We start from the raw sequence: 13,095 nt of genomic DNA on the forward strand, positions 1-13,095 counted from the left end.
GGTCTTTCTTTTTTTCTTTCTTTCTTTTTTTTCTGAGATGGAGTCTCACTCTGTTGCCCAGGCTGGAGTGCAGTGGCACAATCTCAGCTCACTGCAACCTCTGCCTCCCGGGTTCAAGCGATTCTCCCTGCCTCAGCCTCCTGAGTAGTTGGGATTACAGGTGCCCGCCACCACACCCATCTAATTTTTGTATTTTTAGTAGAGACGGGGTTTCTCCATGTTGGCCAGGCTGGTCTCAAACTCCTGACCTCAGGTGATCCACCTGCTTTGGCCTGCTAAAGTGCTGGGATTACAGGCATGAGCCACTGCGCCTGGCCCAAGGTCTTTCACCAAAGCATATTTGCCCTAATTCTTGCCACAACCTTAATTTGATTTCATCTTTTCTCCTCCCACTTGCCAGCATGAATTCTTATCTATGGGATTTTATAAAGATTAAATGAAATAAAATACACTGAAACGGACGGCACAGGGCCAGATGAGAAATAAGTGTGTGTGTAAAATATGTGATATGGTATTATTAAATGCTTCAACTGCTCTACTCTTTCATCACTTCTTTTACAACCAAGGATTTCAGTATTTTAAATGTGACCACCAGAGGTCTGTATACCTGTACCTGTCTTCCCTGAGAGACAGCTGTGCCATCACTGCATACCCCTGTGACTCCTACCGGGATTATAGGAATGGCAAGTGTGTCAGCTGTGGTGCATCACAGAATGAGTCTTGTCCCCTTCTGGGTAAGTCCAACAAGCAGTTTCCTCTCTGATTCACAAAGAACTAATTTTTGGTATGAATCCCAGAACCACTTTATCATGTAAAAACTGGCCCCACAATTGTATTAAAAACTTGTTTTTCTGCTGGGCACAGTGGGCTCACGCCTGTAATCCCAGCACTTTGGGAGGCCGAGGCGGGAGGATCACTTGAGGTCAAGAGTTCGAGACCAGCCTGGGCAAAATGGTGAAACCCTGTCTCTACAAAAATACAAGAAGTAGCTGGGTGTGGTGATGCGTGCCTGTAATCCCCGCTACTTGGGAGGCTGAGGCAGGAGAATCGCTTGAACTTGGGAGGTGGAGGATTCAGTGAGCCGAGACCGCACCATTGCACTCCAGCCTGGGCAACAGGAGTGAAACTCCATCTCAAAAAACAAAAAACAAAGGGAAAAAGAAAAGAAAAAAGAAAAGAAAAGCAACTGTAGAGTATTCCATCCAGAAGGCAGTACAATCTCCCTGGACCCTCTATTCTAGCGTGGAAAAGAAGGTTCCAGAAGAGTTTCCAAGCTTACCCAGGGTACAGTCACTCTACATAGCCTGCTCCTGTGGGGACAGCAATACCCTCTCTGTGCATACAACCTCTCTGCTGGGAGAGGGTCCACAATAAGCCCAGAGACCCTCCTGCCAAGTGAACTTTTTCACAGATTCATGTCTGTGTAAATATCCTCACTCCACATTCCAGCTCTTGTGTGCACCTACAGCAGGTGGAGTGAGGTAATAGATATTGTGGAGGCTGCTTGGATATTCATTCGCTAGGGATTAGTACAGATATTCTAGGTGGTTAGGACTTTGAAACTGGATGGCCATGAGGATTTTCTATTTTTTTCCAAAAGGAAAAATCCAAGTTAACAGCAGGGCATGGTATAGACAAGGGATTCTCAACCTTGATTGTGCTTTCGAATCACCTAAGGAGTTTTAACACAATACTGATGCCTGGGTCCCACCTTGGATCAATTAAGGCAGAATGTGAAGGCCATTCTCTAGGGCTAGGGACAGAGGAGAGAAAGAGGCCCCTCTGGACAGCACACAAAGGAGAACACTCACCTGCTTAGTGACACAGTCATGTGGCAAGCCCAGGTCTATGCAATGTAGGGGCCCCATTGTCGTTCTTCAAGAAAGCACACTGCTTAGGGCCGGGCGCGGTGGCTCAAGCCTGTAATCCCAGCACTTTGGGAGGCCGAGATGGGCGGATCACGAGGTCAGGAGATCGAGACCATCCTGGCTAACATGGTGAAACCCTGTCTCTACTAAAAACAATACAAAAAACTAGCCAGGTGAGGTGGTGGGCGCCTGTAGTCCCAGCTACTCGGGAGGCTGAGGCAGGAGAATGGCGTAAACCTGGGAGGTGGAGCTTGCAGTGAGCTGAGATCCAGCCACTGTACTCCAGTCTGGGCGACAGAGTGAGACTCCGTCTCAAAAAAAGAAAAAAAAGAAAAAAAGAAAAAAAAAAAAGAAAGCACATTGCTTTGCAAGAGTGATGCTATTTTACGTATGAACTTGAATCTGTTTTAATCTAGAAAATGAATATATTACTGAAAAACGTCAGTGTTATTTTTAGTCCACACCAGTGTATGCCACACCCCGCACCCCCCCACGTTGCTACTGATAACCAGTAAAGGGGGAAAACCACTGGAGGGTCCTGTTGCCCTTCAGCTCTTAGGAACAGGGTTGGCCAGCAAGATGGGTCACCCTGCAGGCCCTCACCATGGGGAATGGAGGTGGAGGGAGTTTCTCTCAGAAGTGGTGGATACAGTCAAACTCAATGTTCTTGCTACCTTAGTTGCTTTTACGTTTATATAATACATGCTAATCTTATAATTTTTAAACTTGTTTTATAGGCTATCGTGCTGATAATTGGAAAGACTATTTAAGGGAGAAAGATCCTCCAATGACAAAGGCATTCTTTGACACAGCTGAGGAGAACCCATTCTGCAGTGAGTGGTGAATGTGGTTGTTGACTTTTGCCTCTTATTTTGAGGATGGCTGAGTCTCAGCTTCCTGGCTACTTCTTGGCAAATACGGGCCATGATGAAGCATCAACTTTGGAGCTGGAAGGGCCGAGGTTGACTCCTGAGTCTACCACATAATAGCTGTGGGACCTTTGTTATCAGGAGAACCTGCTCCCGATGGTTACATGGGTTCTTTTCTATTTCCTAAGTGTCTCGGCTGGTTTGAGAAATAATGGGAAAGAGCACAAGAGAGAGAAATTTAAAGCTGGGTGTCCTGAGGAGACATCACATGTCGGCAGGATCCGTGATGTTCCCCGAGTTGTAAAACCAGCAAGTTTTTATTAGCAATTTTCAAAAGGGGAGGGAGTGCACGAATAGGGTGTGGGTCACAGAGATCACATACTTCACCAGGTAATAAAATATCACAAAGCAAGTGGAGGCAGGGCGAGATCACAGGACCACCGGATGGGGTGAAATTAGAATTGCTAATGAAGTTTCAGGCACACATTGTCATTGATAACATCTTATTTAGAAGACAGGGTTTGACAGCAGACAACCTGTCTGACCAAAATTTATTAGGTGGGAATTTCCTCGTCCTAATAAGCCTGGGAGCGCTACAGAAGGCTGGGGCTTATTTCATCCCTTCGGCTTCGACCATAAAAGGCTGCACACTTCTAAGGGGGCCATTTATAGGCCTACCCTCAGGGTGCATTCTCTTTCTCAGGGATGTTCCTTGCTGAGAAAAAGAATTCAGCGGTATTTCTCCTATTTGCTTTTGAAAGAGGAGAAATATGGCTCTGTTCCGTCTGGCTCACCGGCAGCCAGAAGTCTTATCTCTGGTGTTCCCTGAACATTGCTGTTATCCTGTTCTTTTTTCAAGATGCCCAGGTAATACACATGTTCTACAAACAATTTGTGCAGTTGACACAATCATCAGAGGGTCCTGAGGCGACATTCATCCTCCCCAGCTTATGAAGAAGATGACAGAATTAAGAGATTAAAGTAAAGACAGGTGTAGGAAATCACAAAGATATTGACTGGGGAAGTGATAAGTGTCCATGAAATCTTCACAATTTATGTTCAGAGATTGCAGTAAAGACAGGCATAAGAAATTATAAAAGTATTAATTTGGGGAACTAATAAATGTCCATGAAATCTTCACAATTTATATTCTTCTGCCATGGCTCCAGCCGGTCCCTCTGTTTGGGGTCCCTGACTTCCTGCAACACTTGGTCAAGTCATTTGACTTCTCTGAGTCTCAGTGTCCTGACTGGTCAAATGGGGGTAATAATGCCTGTCTTCTGGGATATTAGGTTTAATCTGATGCAATTTAAAAATATTAATTTAATAAAATCTCAACAAATCAGAGTTGTTAGTTTCACTGGATGACCATTCTAATCACTAAGATCTTCCAGAAAATTGCTTGATTCCCCAAGAGACATAAAATTGAGACTAGGAAAAATCAGGTGTCAGCCATATCTACAGGTCAGTTCCAGCTCTAAAGCAAACATGATGACCTAAAGGCCTCGAGAGGTTGAGTATTCCAGATGGGAATTAAAGGGGGCAGCCAATGATTAGACGCCTTGGGAAGCAACTAGAATTTCCCTGGGCAGATGTGTTTTTCCTACAGTGTTGTACCCATTTTCACTTTCCTTGGGAACAACTACTTTTTTTATTTATTTTTTGAGACAGGGTCTCACTCTGTTGCCCAAGCTGAAGAGCAGTGGCGCAATCTCAACTCACTGCAACCTCTGCCTCCTGGGTTCATGCGATCCTCCTGCCTCAGCATCCCGAGTACCTGAGACTACAGGTGCACACCACCATGCCTGGCTAATTTTTGTATTTTTAGTAGAGATGGGGTTTTGCCATGTTGGCCAGGCTGGTTCTCAAACTCCTGACCTCAGGTAATCTGCCCTCCTTGGTCTCTCAAAGTGTTGGGATTACAGGCATCAGCCACCGCACCTAGCCGATTTTAATTTTTTATTTTTTTGAGACAGGGTCTTGTTCTGTCACCCAGGCTGGAGTGCGGTGGCACAATAATGGGGCACTGCAGCCTCAACCTCCTGGACTCAAGCAATCCTCCTGCCTCAGCCTCCCAAGTAGCTGGGACTTCAGGCATGTGCCACCATGCTCAGCTAACTTTTTGTTTGTTTGTTTCTTTTAGAGACAGAGTCTTACTATGTTGCGTAGGCTTGTCTTGAACTCTTGGGCTCAAGCAATCCTCCTGCCTTAGTGCTCGGATTACAGGTGTGAGCCTCCATGCCAGGTGTGAGCAACTCTTTTAAAAGAGCCTGCAGGCTGAGCATGGTGGCTCGCGCCTGTAATCCCAGCACTTTGGAAGGCCAAGGCAGGCGGATCACTTGAGGCCAGGAGTTCGAGACCAGCCTTGCCAACATGGTGAAAACCCATCTCTATTAAAAACACAGAAAAAAAAAATCCAAAAACAAAATACAAAAATTAGCCGGGCATGGTGGTGCTCGCTTGTAATCCCAGCTACTCAGAAGGCTGAGGCCGGAGAATTGCTTGAACCCAGGAGGCAGAGGTTGCAGTGAACCGAGATTACACTACTGCACTCCAGCAACATAGAGAGACTCTTTAAAAAAAATAAAAAAAAAAAGCCTGCGGATCACTGGGTTTCCCTCTTTCTTTGGAGCCATGTGTGGCAGTCCAGGATTTGGCACCTACCTGGTCTGTATGGGGCAAGCCCCTGAGCAACTTGGGCCATAAAATGGCAAATCCAGGACTGACCTTATTCCTTCGTGGGACTGTCATCTCCCTGATTAGTTCCTGTTGTAGTGTGTTTTAATTTTATCTTAAAAAAAAAAAACAAACCCATAAGACATTATTCAGGTAATATTTGTATAGATGTACCCACATATTTACCACTTTTTTTTTTTTCTCTGAGTCTGCTGGTTAGGGAATGCCACTTTATTTTTATTGTCATCCTTTCTTGCATTTTGTAAATACAGGCAAGTGTGCTGAGTAATAATGGGGGCAGTCCAGAGTATGGCAGGAACTTCAAGAAAGGAGACCTGACTTAGTCTGGGGTCAGGGAAAGCCTCCTGGAAGAATGACATTAAACTGAAACTTGAAAGGTGGGCTCACAGAGCTGGCAAAGTAAGAGTGCCCAGGTGGGTGAAGGCCCAGGAGCCTTTACAGTCCTGGGAGTGCAAGTGGTTGGGCATGATTGGGAAAAGGATGAGGAAGGCTGGATAGGCTGGCAGACATGGCCCAAATTGTGGAAAGCTGTCTCAGCCATGAAGGGTCTCCAAATGGCCCCTTAGTTGGTTGAGTCTAAAATGGGCAGGAATTGATGTGAACCACACTCAGTCACAGGCCCTGAGACTTCACCATACCTGGAAACATTGGTTCAACGATGATGCCTGACCATGGTTACTGGAAACCAGTGAACTCTGCTAGCACTCATTCCATCTTTACCAAAGAGAAGAGAAGGGAATATTAGAAACTTCTGCCCTGTATTTTTGCAGAGAAACTAGAGAGAAAGAGAAGAAGAGACTCAGTGATTAGGGAGGTTCAGTTTTTAGGAACCAACCCTTCAGGGTAGTATCTCTCGCTTACTGTATTCTCTCTCTGTTTTGCAGTGTATCATTATTTTGTGGACATTATAACATGGAACAAGAATATCAGAAGAGGGGACATTACCATCAAATTGAGAGACAAAGCTGGAAACACAACAGAATCCAAAATCAATCAGTAAGTTGAGATACAATTGTTTGCAGTGCACTATTTCCCTTTTTGCTCAGAGAAATTAAATCACAAATCCACCTACTTTGTTATTTATAGATCTATGCTTTTCCTTGTTCTATAAAAGATATAAGGGGACCTGTTGCTTAGTTGCTTCCCTGGCTCTTGATCTCCCAGGCTCTTTACAAATGGGATTGGTGCAAGGGTTTTCTTTCCTTCCCTCCTTCTCTTCTTCCTTTCTTTCCTTCCTCCCTTTTTCCTTCCTGTCCTCCCTCTTTACCTCCCTTTCTCCCTTCGTTCCTCTCCTCCTTACTTCCTTTGATTAAACATGTAATACTAAAGTTATCCTTGTTTGCTATGAAGGATTTAAACAATAAAGGAATATGCTGATTTAATTATCCCACATTGTATACATAGATCAAAACATCACCTTTTATCCACTAAATCTATATAATTATGATTTCTCATTATCAATAAAAAATAATTAAAAAAAGGAATTTGCAATATAAAAGTACAAGTCCTTGCCGAATCTCACCAACAATCCCAGCCCCAAAGGCAAAAGACATCTCTACCCACACACATTTCTATTCTTTCATGAGCTCATAATACATATGTAAACATATATAATACATATATAACATATATATGTGTGTTTGTATATATATGTTTCTGAAACTCAGGAAATGTTATTTGCTGCTGGGCATGGTGGCTCAGGTCTGTAATCCCAGCACTTTAGGAGGCCAAGGCAGGCAGATTACTTGAGGTCGGGAGTTCAAGACTAGCCTGGCCAACATGGTAAAACCCCATCTCTACTAAAAATACAACAATTAGCATGTGTGGTGGCGGGCGCCTGTAGTCCCAATTACTTGGGAGGCTGAGCCATGAGAATGGCTTGAACCCAGGGGTGCAGAGGTTGCCGTGAGCCAAGATCACGCCACTGCACTCCAGCCTGGGCACCAGAGCAAGACTCCATCTAAAAAGAAAAAGAAAAAGAAAAAGGAAAGAAAAGAAAATGTAATTTGCAATAAAAATTGGAAACATTCTAAAAATCTAACAATGGGAAAATGGTAAATGTAAATATTCCCACTATACATTGAAGTCATTTATAAAACACGGACAAGGAAATGCTTATAATGTGCTAAGTGAAAAATGTAGAATATCAAATTATATAAAGCATAAAATTAGCTTAACAATGTAAAAATCAATGAAAAAGAAACATGCCAAAATGTTACATTGCCCTTTGGGTGGTGGGAATTTCAGTGGTTTTTTTTTTTTTTTCAACTTCTCTTTTCTTTTTAACTTTCTGATGGATATATACATATATATGTTTAAAATTAATTAATACTTTAGAAAATCTTTATTATCAGGAAAAGGGGGGAGGAGGCTTTAAGCAAAGGAACTTGAAGCTCATTTTATTCAGGAAATGTTTTCTGGGACCTACTGTTTACCAAGCACTTGGGCTGTCTCTTGGCCACATCCATAGAAGACTGGGTAGAATGTCATCTGAAAGTGGCAGTCACCCTACGGGTTCATTGTGTAGATAAATAGAGAAAGTGGATGTGGGGTGGGTGGTTTGTAGGTGGCTTTTTAAAATGCATTTTTGGATCATAATAATAACAACCTTTGTTTATTGAACTAAGCATGTTATACAAATTGGCGAATGCAATTATACCAAAACCCTATGAGGTACCATTACCATTCCCATTTCATCTATGAAGAAACTGAGGCTCAGAGAGACCAAGTAATTTGGCCAGTATCACACAGCTGATCAATGTGAATCAAGTGAAATCAGAAGCAGGTCTATCCAACCCCAGCACCTATAGTTTTAATCACTACATTAGATTCCTCCCATTAAGCTGTATTGCTCCCCGTACCCCCACCATACTTGAAGTTTGGGAGTGCAGCGGTGTTTTTTTTGTTTGTTTGTTTTTTGTTTTTTTGAGACAGAGTCTAACTGTCCCCAAGGCTGGAGTGCAGTGGCGCGATCTCAGCTCACTGCAAACTCCACCTCCTGGGTTCACGCCATTCTCCTGCCTCAGCCTCCCTAGTAGCTGGGACTACAGGCACCCGCCACCACACCCGGCTAATTTTTTGTATTTTCAGTAGAGACGGGGTTTCATTGTGTTAGCCAGGATGGTTTCAATCTCCTGACCTTGTGATCCACCCGCCTTGGCCTCCCAAAGTGCTGGGATTACAGGCATGAGCCACCCTGCTAGGCTGGTTATTTATTTATTTATTTATTTAGGGTTCCCTGCTGATCTGTTTCATAGCTAATGTCCCCACATCCACGGTGGGGCAGCATTTTCAGGGAGATCACCGCTATGGGGCGCATCTTGAGGAATCTTCAGTGAGGAAGCAAGAGCAGAGATCTTACCTAGAATTTAGAATTTTCTATTCTGGAGATTCTAAGAACTAGCAGGGAAGATTGTGCAATTATATAATGAAATTTTCCCACTTAGCAAAACCTAAGAATTCTGTCAATAATTTGTTACATATTTGCTTTACATATGTCTTAGAATTTTTTTTTTTTCTTGAAACAGGGTTTCACTCTGTCACACAGGCCAGAGTGCGGTGGCGAGATCATGGCTTACCGTAGCTCAACCGCCTGGGCTCAAGCGATTCTCTGGGCTCAGCCTTCAGAGTAGCTGGAACTAAGTGCACCACCATGCCTAGCTACTTTTTAATTTTTTTGTAGAGATGAGGTATCACTATTGCCCAGGCTAGGCTTGAACTCCTGAGCTCAAGCGATCCTCCCGCCTCGGCCTCCCAAAGTGCAGGGATTACAGGCATGAGCCCCCACACCCAGCCCAATTTTTAATTTTATACAGTGAATGTCTCCTAAGTAGGAATTCCTAAATTTGGAGTTTTGTATCTTGATTAAGATAAATACCTTAACATCTTTAATGCACATTCTTATTTTAGTCCTGTTTGTGAAAACATCACTATCAATCAGAATATGTACAAAAAGAAAATAATCGTTATATTACATGGTGAGATTATGGGTACTCTTCTCTTTTTTTCAAGATGAACTTTATCATTTTTTAAATTATTTTTACAATTTAAGAAAAAGAAAATGATATTAGAGCATGTACCCTGAGTTGATCCAGTCTTACCAGACTATGGGAATAGATGAAGTCACAGTCAAGGTTATTATTGGTCTGGAGACTCTTCCTGGATTCATGTATTTGTATTTGCTTTTTAAAAACATCATTTTGAAAGGCCAAGCCCAGTGACTTATTCCTGTAATCCCAGCACTTTGGGAGGCTGAGGCAGGGGGATAGCTTGAGCCTAGGAGTTTGAAACCAGCCTGGACAACATAGCAAGACTCTGTCTGTACAGAAAACAAACGAACAAACAAACAAACAGTGGGCTTGGTGGTATGTGCCTGTAGTCCCAGCTACTCAAGAGGCTCAGCCGAGGGGATCACTTGAATCCAGGAGTTTGAAACTACAGTGAGCTATGATTACACCACTGTACTCCAGCCTGAGTGACAGAGTGAGATCTTGTCTCAAAAAATAAAATTAAAAATTGAGAAGTAATTCACATAAAATTCACCCTCTTTTTTTATTATTTTATTTTATTTTATTTTATTTTTGAGACAGAGTCTCGCTTTGTTGCCTAGACTGGAGAACAGTGGCGGGATCTCTGCTCACTGCAATCTCCACCTCGCAGGTTCAAGTGATTCTCCTGCCTCAGCCTCCCAAGTAGCTAGGATTACAGGCACCTGCCACCATGCCCAGATAATTTTTGTATTTTTAGTAGAGACGGAGTTTCACCATGTTGGCCAGGCTGGTCTGTAACTCCTGACCTCAGGTGATCCGCCTGCCTCAGCCTCCCAAAGTGCTGGAATTACAGGCGTGAGCCACTTTGCCGGCCACATTCACATTTTAAAACATATAATTTGGCTGGGTGAAGTGGCTCATGCTGGTATCCCAGCAGTTTGGGAGGCTAAGGCATGGGGAATCACTTGAACTCAGGAGTTCGAGACTAGCCTGAGCAACATGGCAAAACCCATCTCTACAAAAAAAAAAAAAAATTAGCTGGGTGTAATGACTTGTGCCTGTAGTCCCAGCTACTCAAAAGGCTGGGAGGTGGGAGGATAGCTTGAGGAGGCAGAGGTTGCAGTGAGCCAAGATTGTGCCATTGCACTCCAGCCTGGTCAACAGAGACAGACCCTGTCTCAAAAAAAAAAAAATAAATAAAAATAAAAAAAATAAAAAAATTTTTAAAATAAAGTATACAATTTAGTAAATTTTAATATAGTCACAAAATGTACAATAATCACCATCATTTAATTCCAAACCATTTTCATCATCTCAAAAAGAAATCCTATATCCTTTAGTAGTAATTCTACATGTCTACTCCCTACCTGCTGGCAACCACTAAACTTTCTCTGAATTTGCCTATTCTGGACATGTCCTATAAAGATAATCATACGATATGTGGCCTTTTGTGCCTGGCTTTGTTTGGCTAGTTTAATGTTTTCTTTTTTTTTTTTTTTTGAGACGGAGTTTTGCTCTTATTGCCCAAGCTGGAGTAAAATGGCACGATCTCGGCTCACCGAAACCTCCGTCCCCCTGGGTTCAAGCGATTCTCTTGCCTCAGCCTCACGAGTAGCTGGGATTACAGGCATGCTCCACCACGCCCAGATATATATATATATATATATATTTTTGAGACACAGTCTGGCTCTTGTCACCCAGGCTGAAGTGCAGTGGCGCGATCTCTGCTCACTGCAATCTCCACCTCCTGGGTTCAAGCAATTCTCCTGCCTCAACCTCCTGAGTAGCTAGGATTACAGGTGGCCACACAACGCCCAGCTAATTTTTGTACTTTTAGTAGAGACAGAGTTTTGCCATGTTGGCCAGGATGGTCTCGAACTCCTGACCTCAGGTGATCCGCCCACCTCGGCCTCCCAAAGTGCTGGGATTACAGGCGTGAGCCACCGCGCCGGGCTTAATTTTATATTTTTAGTAGAGATGGGGTTTCTCCATGTTGGTCAGGCTGGTCTCGAACTCCCGACTTCAGGTGATCTGCCTGCCTCAGCCTCCCAAAGTGCTGGGATTACAGGTATGAGCCACCTCACCCAGTCAGTTTAGTGTTTTCAAGATTCATCCACGTTGCAGCATGTAGCAATATTTTGTTCCTTTTTGTGGCCAGTGTTCCAATGTCCAGTGTTCCAATGTCCAATATGCCACATTTCATTTTGTGGCCAGTGTTCCAATGTCCAATATGCCACATTTCATTCATCAGTTCATGGGCATCTGGATTGTTTCCACTTTTTGGCAATTATGAATAATACTGCTATGAACATTTGGATAAAAGTTTTTATGTGACCATGTTTTCATTTCTCTTGGGTATATACCAGGAATGGAATTACTGGGTCATACGGTAATTCTATGTTGAACATTTTTAGGAACGGCCAAACTATTTTTGGCAGTTGTACTATTTAGCATTCCCACCAGCAATGTATGAGGGTTCCAATTTCTCCACATCCTTGCCAACACTTGTTATTGTCTTTTAAAGAAAATTCTTTTTTGGCCAGGCGTGGAGGTTTACACCTGTAATCCCAGCACTTCGTGAGGCCGAGGTGGGTGGATCATCTGAGGTCAGGAGTTGGAAACCAGCCTGGTTAACATGGCAAAACCCTGTTTCTACTAAAATTACAAAAAATTGGCTGGGCACAGTGGCTCACGCCTGTAATCCCAGCACTCTGGGAGGCCGAAGGGGGGCAGATCACGAGGTCAGCAGATCGAGACCATCCTGGCTAACATGGTGAAACCCCGTCCCTACTAAAAATACAAAAAATTAGCCAGGTGTGGTGGTGGGCGCCTGTAGTCCCAGGTACTCCGGAGGCTGAGGCAGGAGAATTGCTTGAATCCAGGAGGCAGAGGTTGCAGTGAGTCGAGATCAAGTCACTGCACTCCAGCCTGGGTGACAGAGCGACACTCCATCTCAAAAATAAAAAAAAATCAGCCGGGTGTGGTGGCACATGCCTGTAATCCCAGCTACTCAGGAGGCTGAGGCAGGAGAATTGCTTGAAACCAGGAGGCAGAGGTTGCAGTGAGCCAGTGAGCTGAGATTGCGCCATTGCACTCCAGCCTGGGCAACAAGAGCAAAACTCCGTCTCAAAAAAAAAAAAAAAATTATTTTTTATTGTGGTAAAAATAAGTAACATAAAAATTACCATCGTAATCATTTTTTTAGCGTACAGTTTAGTAGTGTTAAGTATATTCACATTGTTGTGAAGTAGATTTCCAGAACTTTTTCATCTTGTGAAGCCAAAACTCTACACCCATTAAACAACTTCCCTTCCCCCACCCCAAAGTAAACACCATTCTACTTCCTTTTTTTTTTTTTTTTTTGAGACGGAGTCTTGCTCTGTCGCCCAGGCTGGAGTGCAGTGGCGCGATCTCGGCTCACTGCAAGCTCCGCCTCCTGGGTTTACGCCATTCTCCTGCCTCAGCCTCCCGAGTAGCTGGGACTACAGGCGCCCGCCACCTCGCCCGGCTAGTTTTTTGTATTTTTAGTAGAGACGGGGGTTCACCGTGGTCTCGATATCCTGACTTTGTGATCCGCCCGCCTCAGCCTCCCAAAGTGCTGGGATTACAGGCGTGAGCCACCGCCCCCGGCCTCTACTTCCTCTTTCTATGAATTTGACTATGTTAGATATC

At 43.7% G+C, this 13,095-nt stretch overlaps 1 protein-coding gene across 2 annotated transcripts in view; it reads left to right on the forward strand.

Annotated features, from left to right (window-relative positions):
* Nucleotides 1-13,095, forward strand: part of LIPH (lipase H) — a 53,137-nt gene that overhangs the window by 33,286 nt on the left and 6,756 nt on the right. For both annotated transcript variants that reach the window (XM_025376335.1, XM_025376336.1), the window contains 3 exons: nt 567-734; nt 2,606-2,701; nt 6,319-6,430. In XM_025376335.1, coding sequence (XP_025232120.1) covers nt 567-734; nt 2,606-2,701; nt 6,319-6,430 — 376 coding nt within the window. The remainder of the gene's footprint in view (nt 1-566; nt 735-2,605; nt 2,702-6,318; nt 6,431-13,095) is intronic.

Source organism: Theropithecus gelada, chromosome 2 (assembly GCF_003255815.1).
Source record: "Theropithecus gelada isolate Dixy chromosome 2, Tgel_1.0, whole genome shotgun sequence".
Lineage (NCBI taxonomy): Eukaryota > Metazoa > Chordata > Mammalia > Primates > Cercopithecidae > Theropithecus > Theropithecus gelada.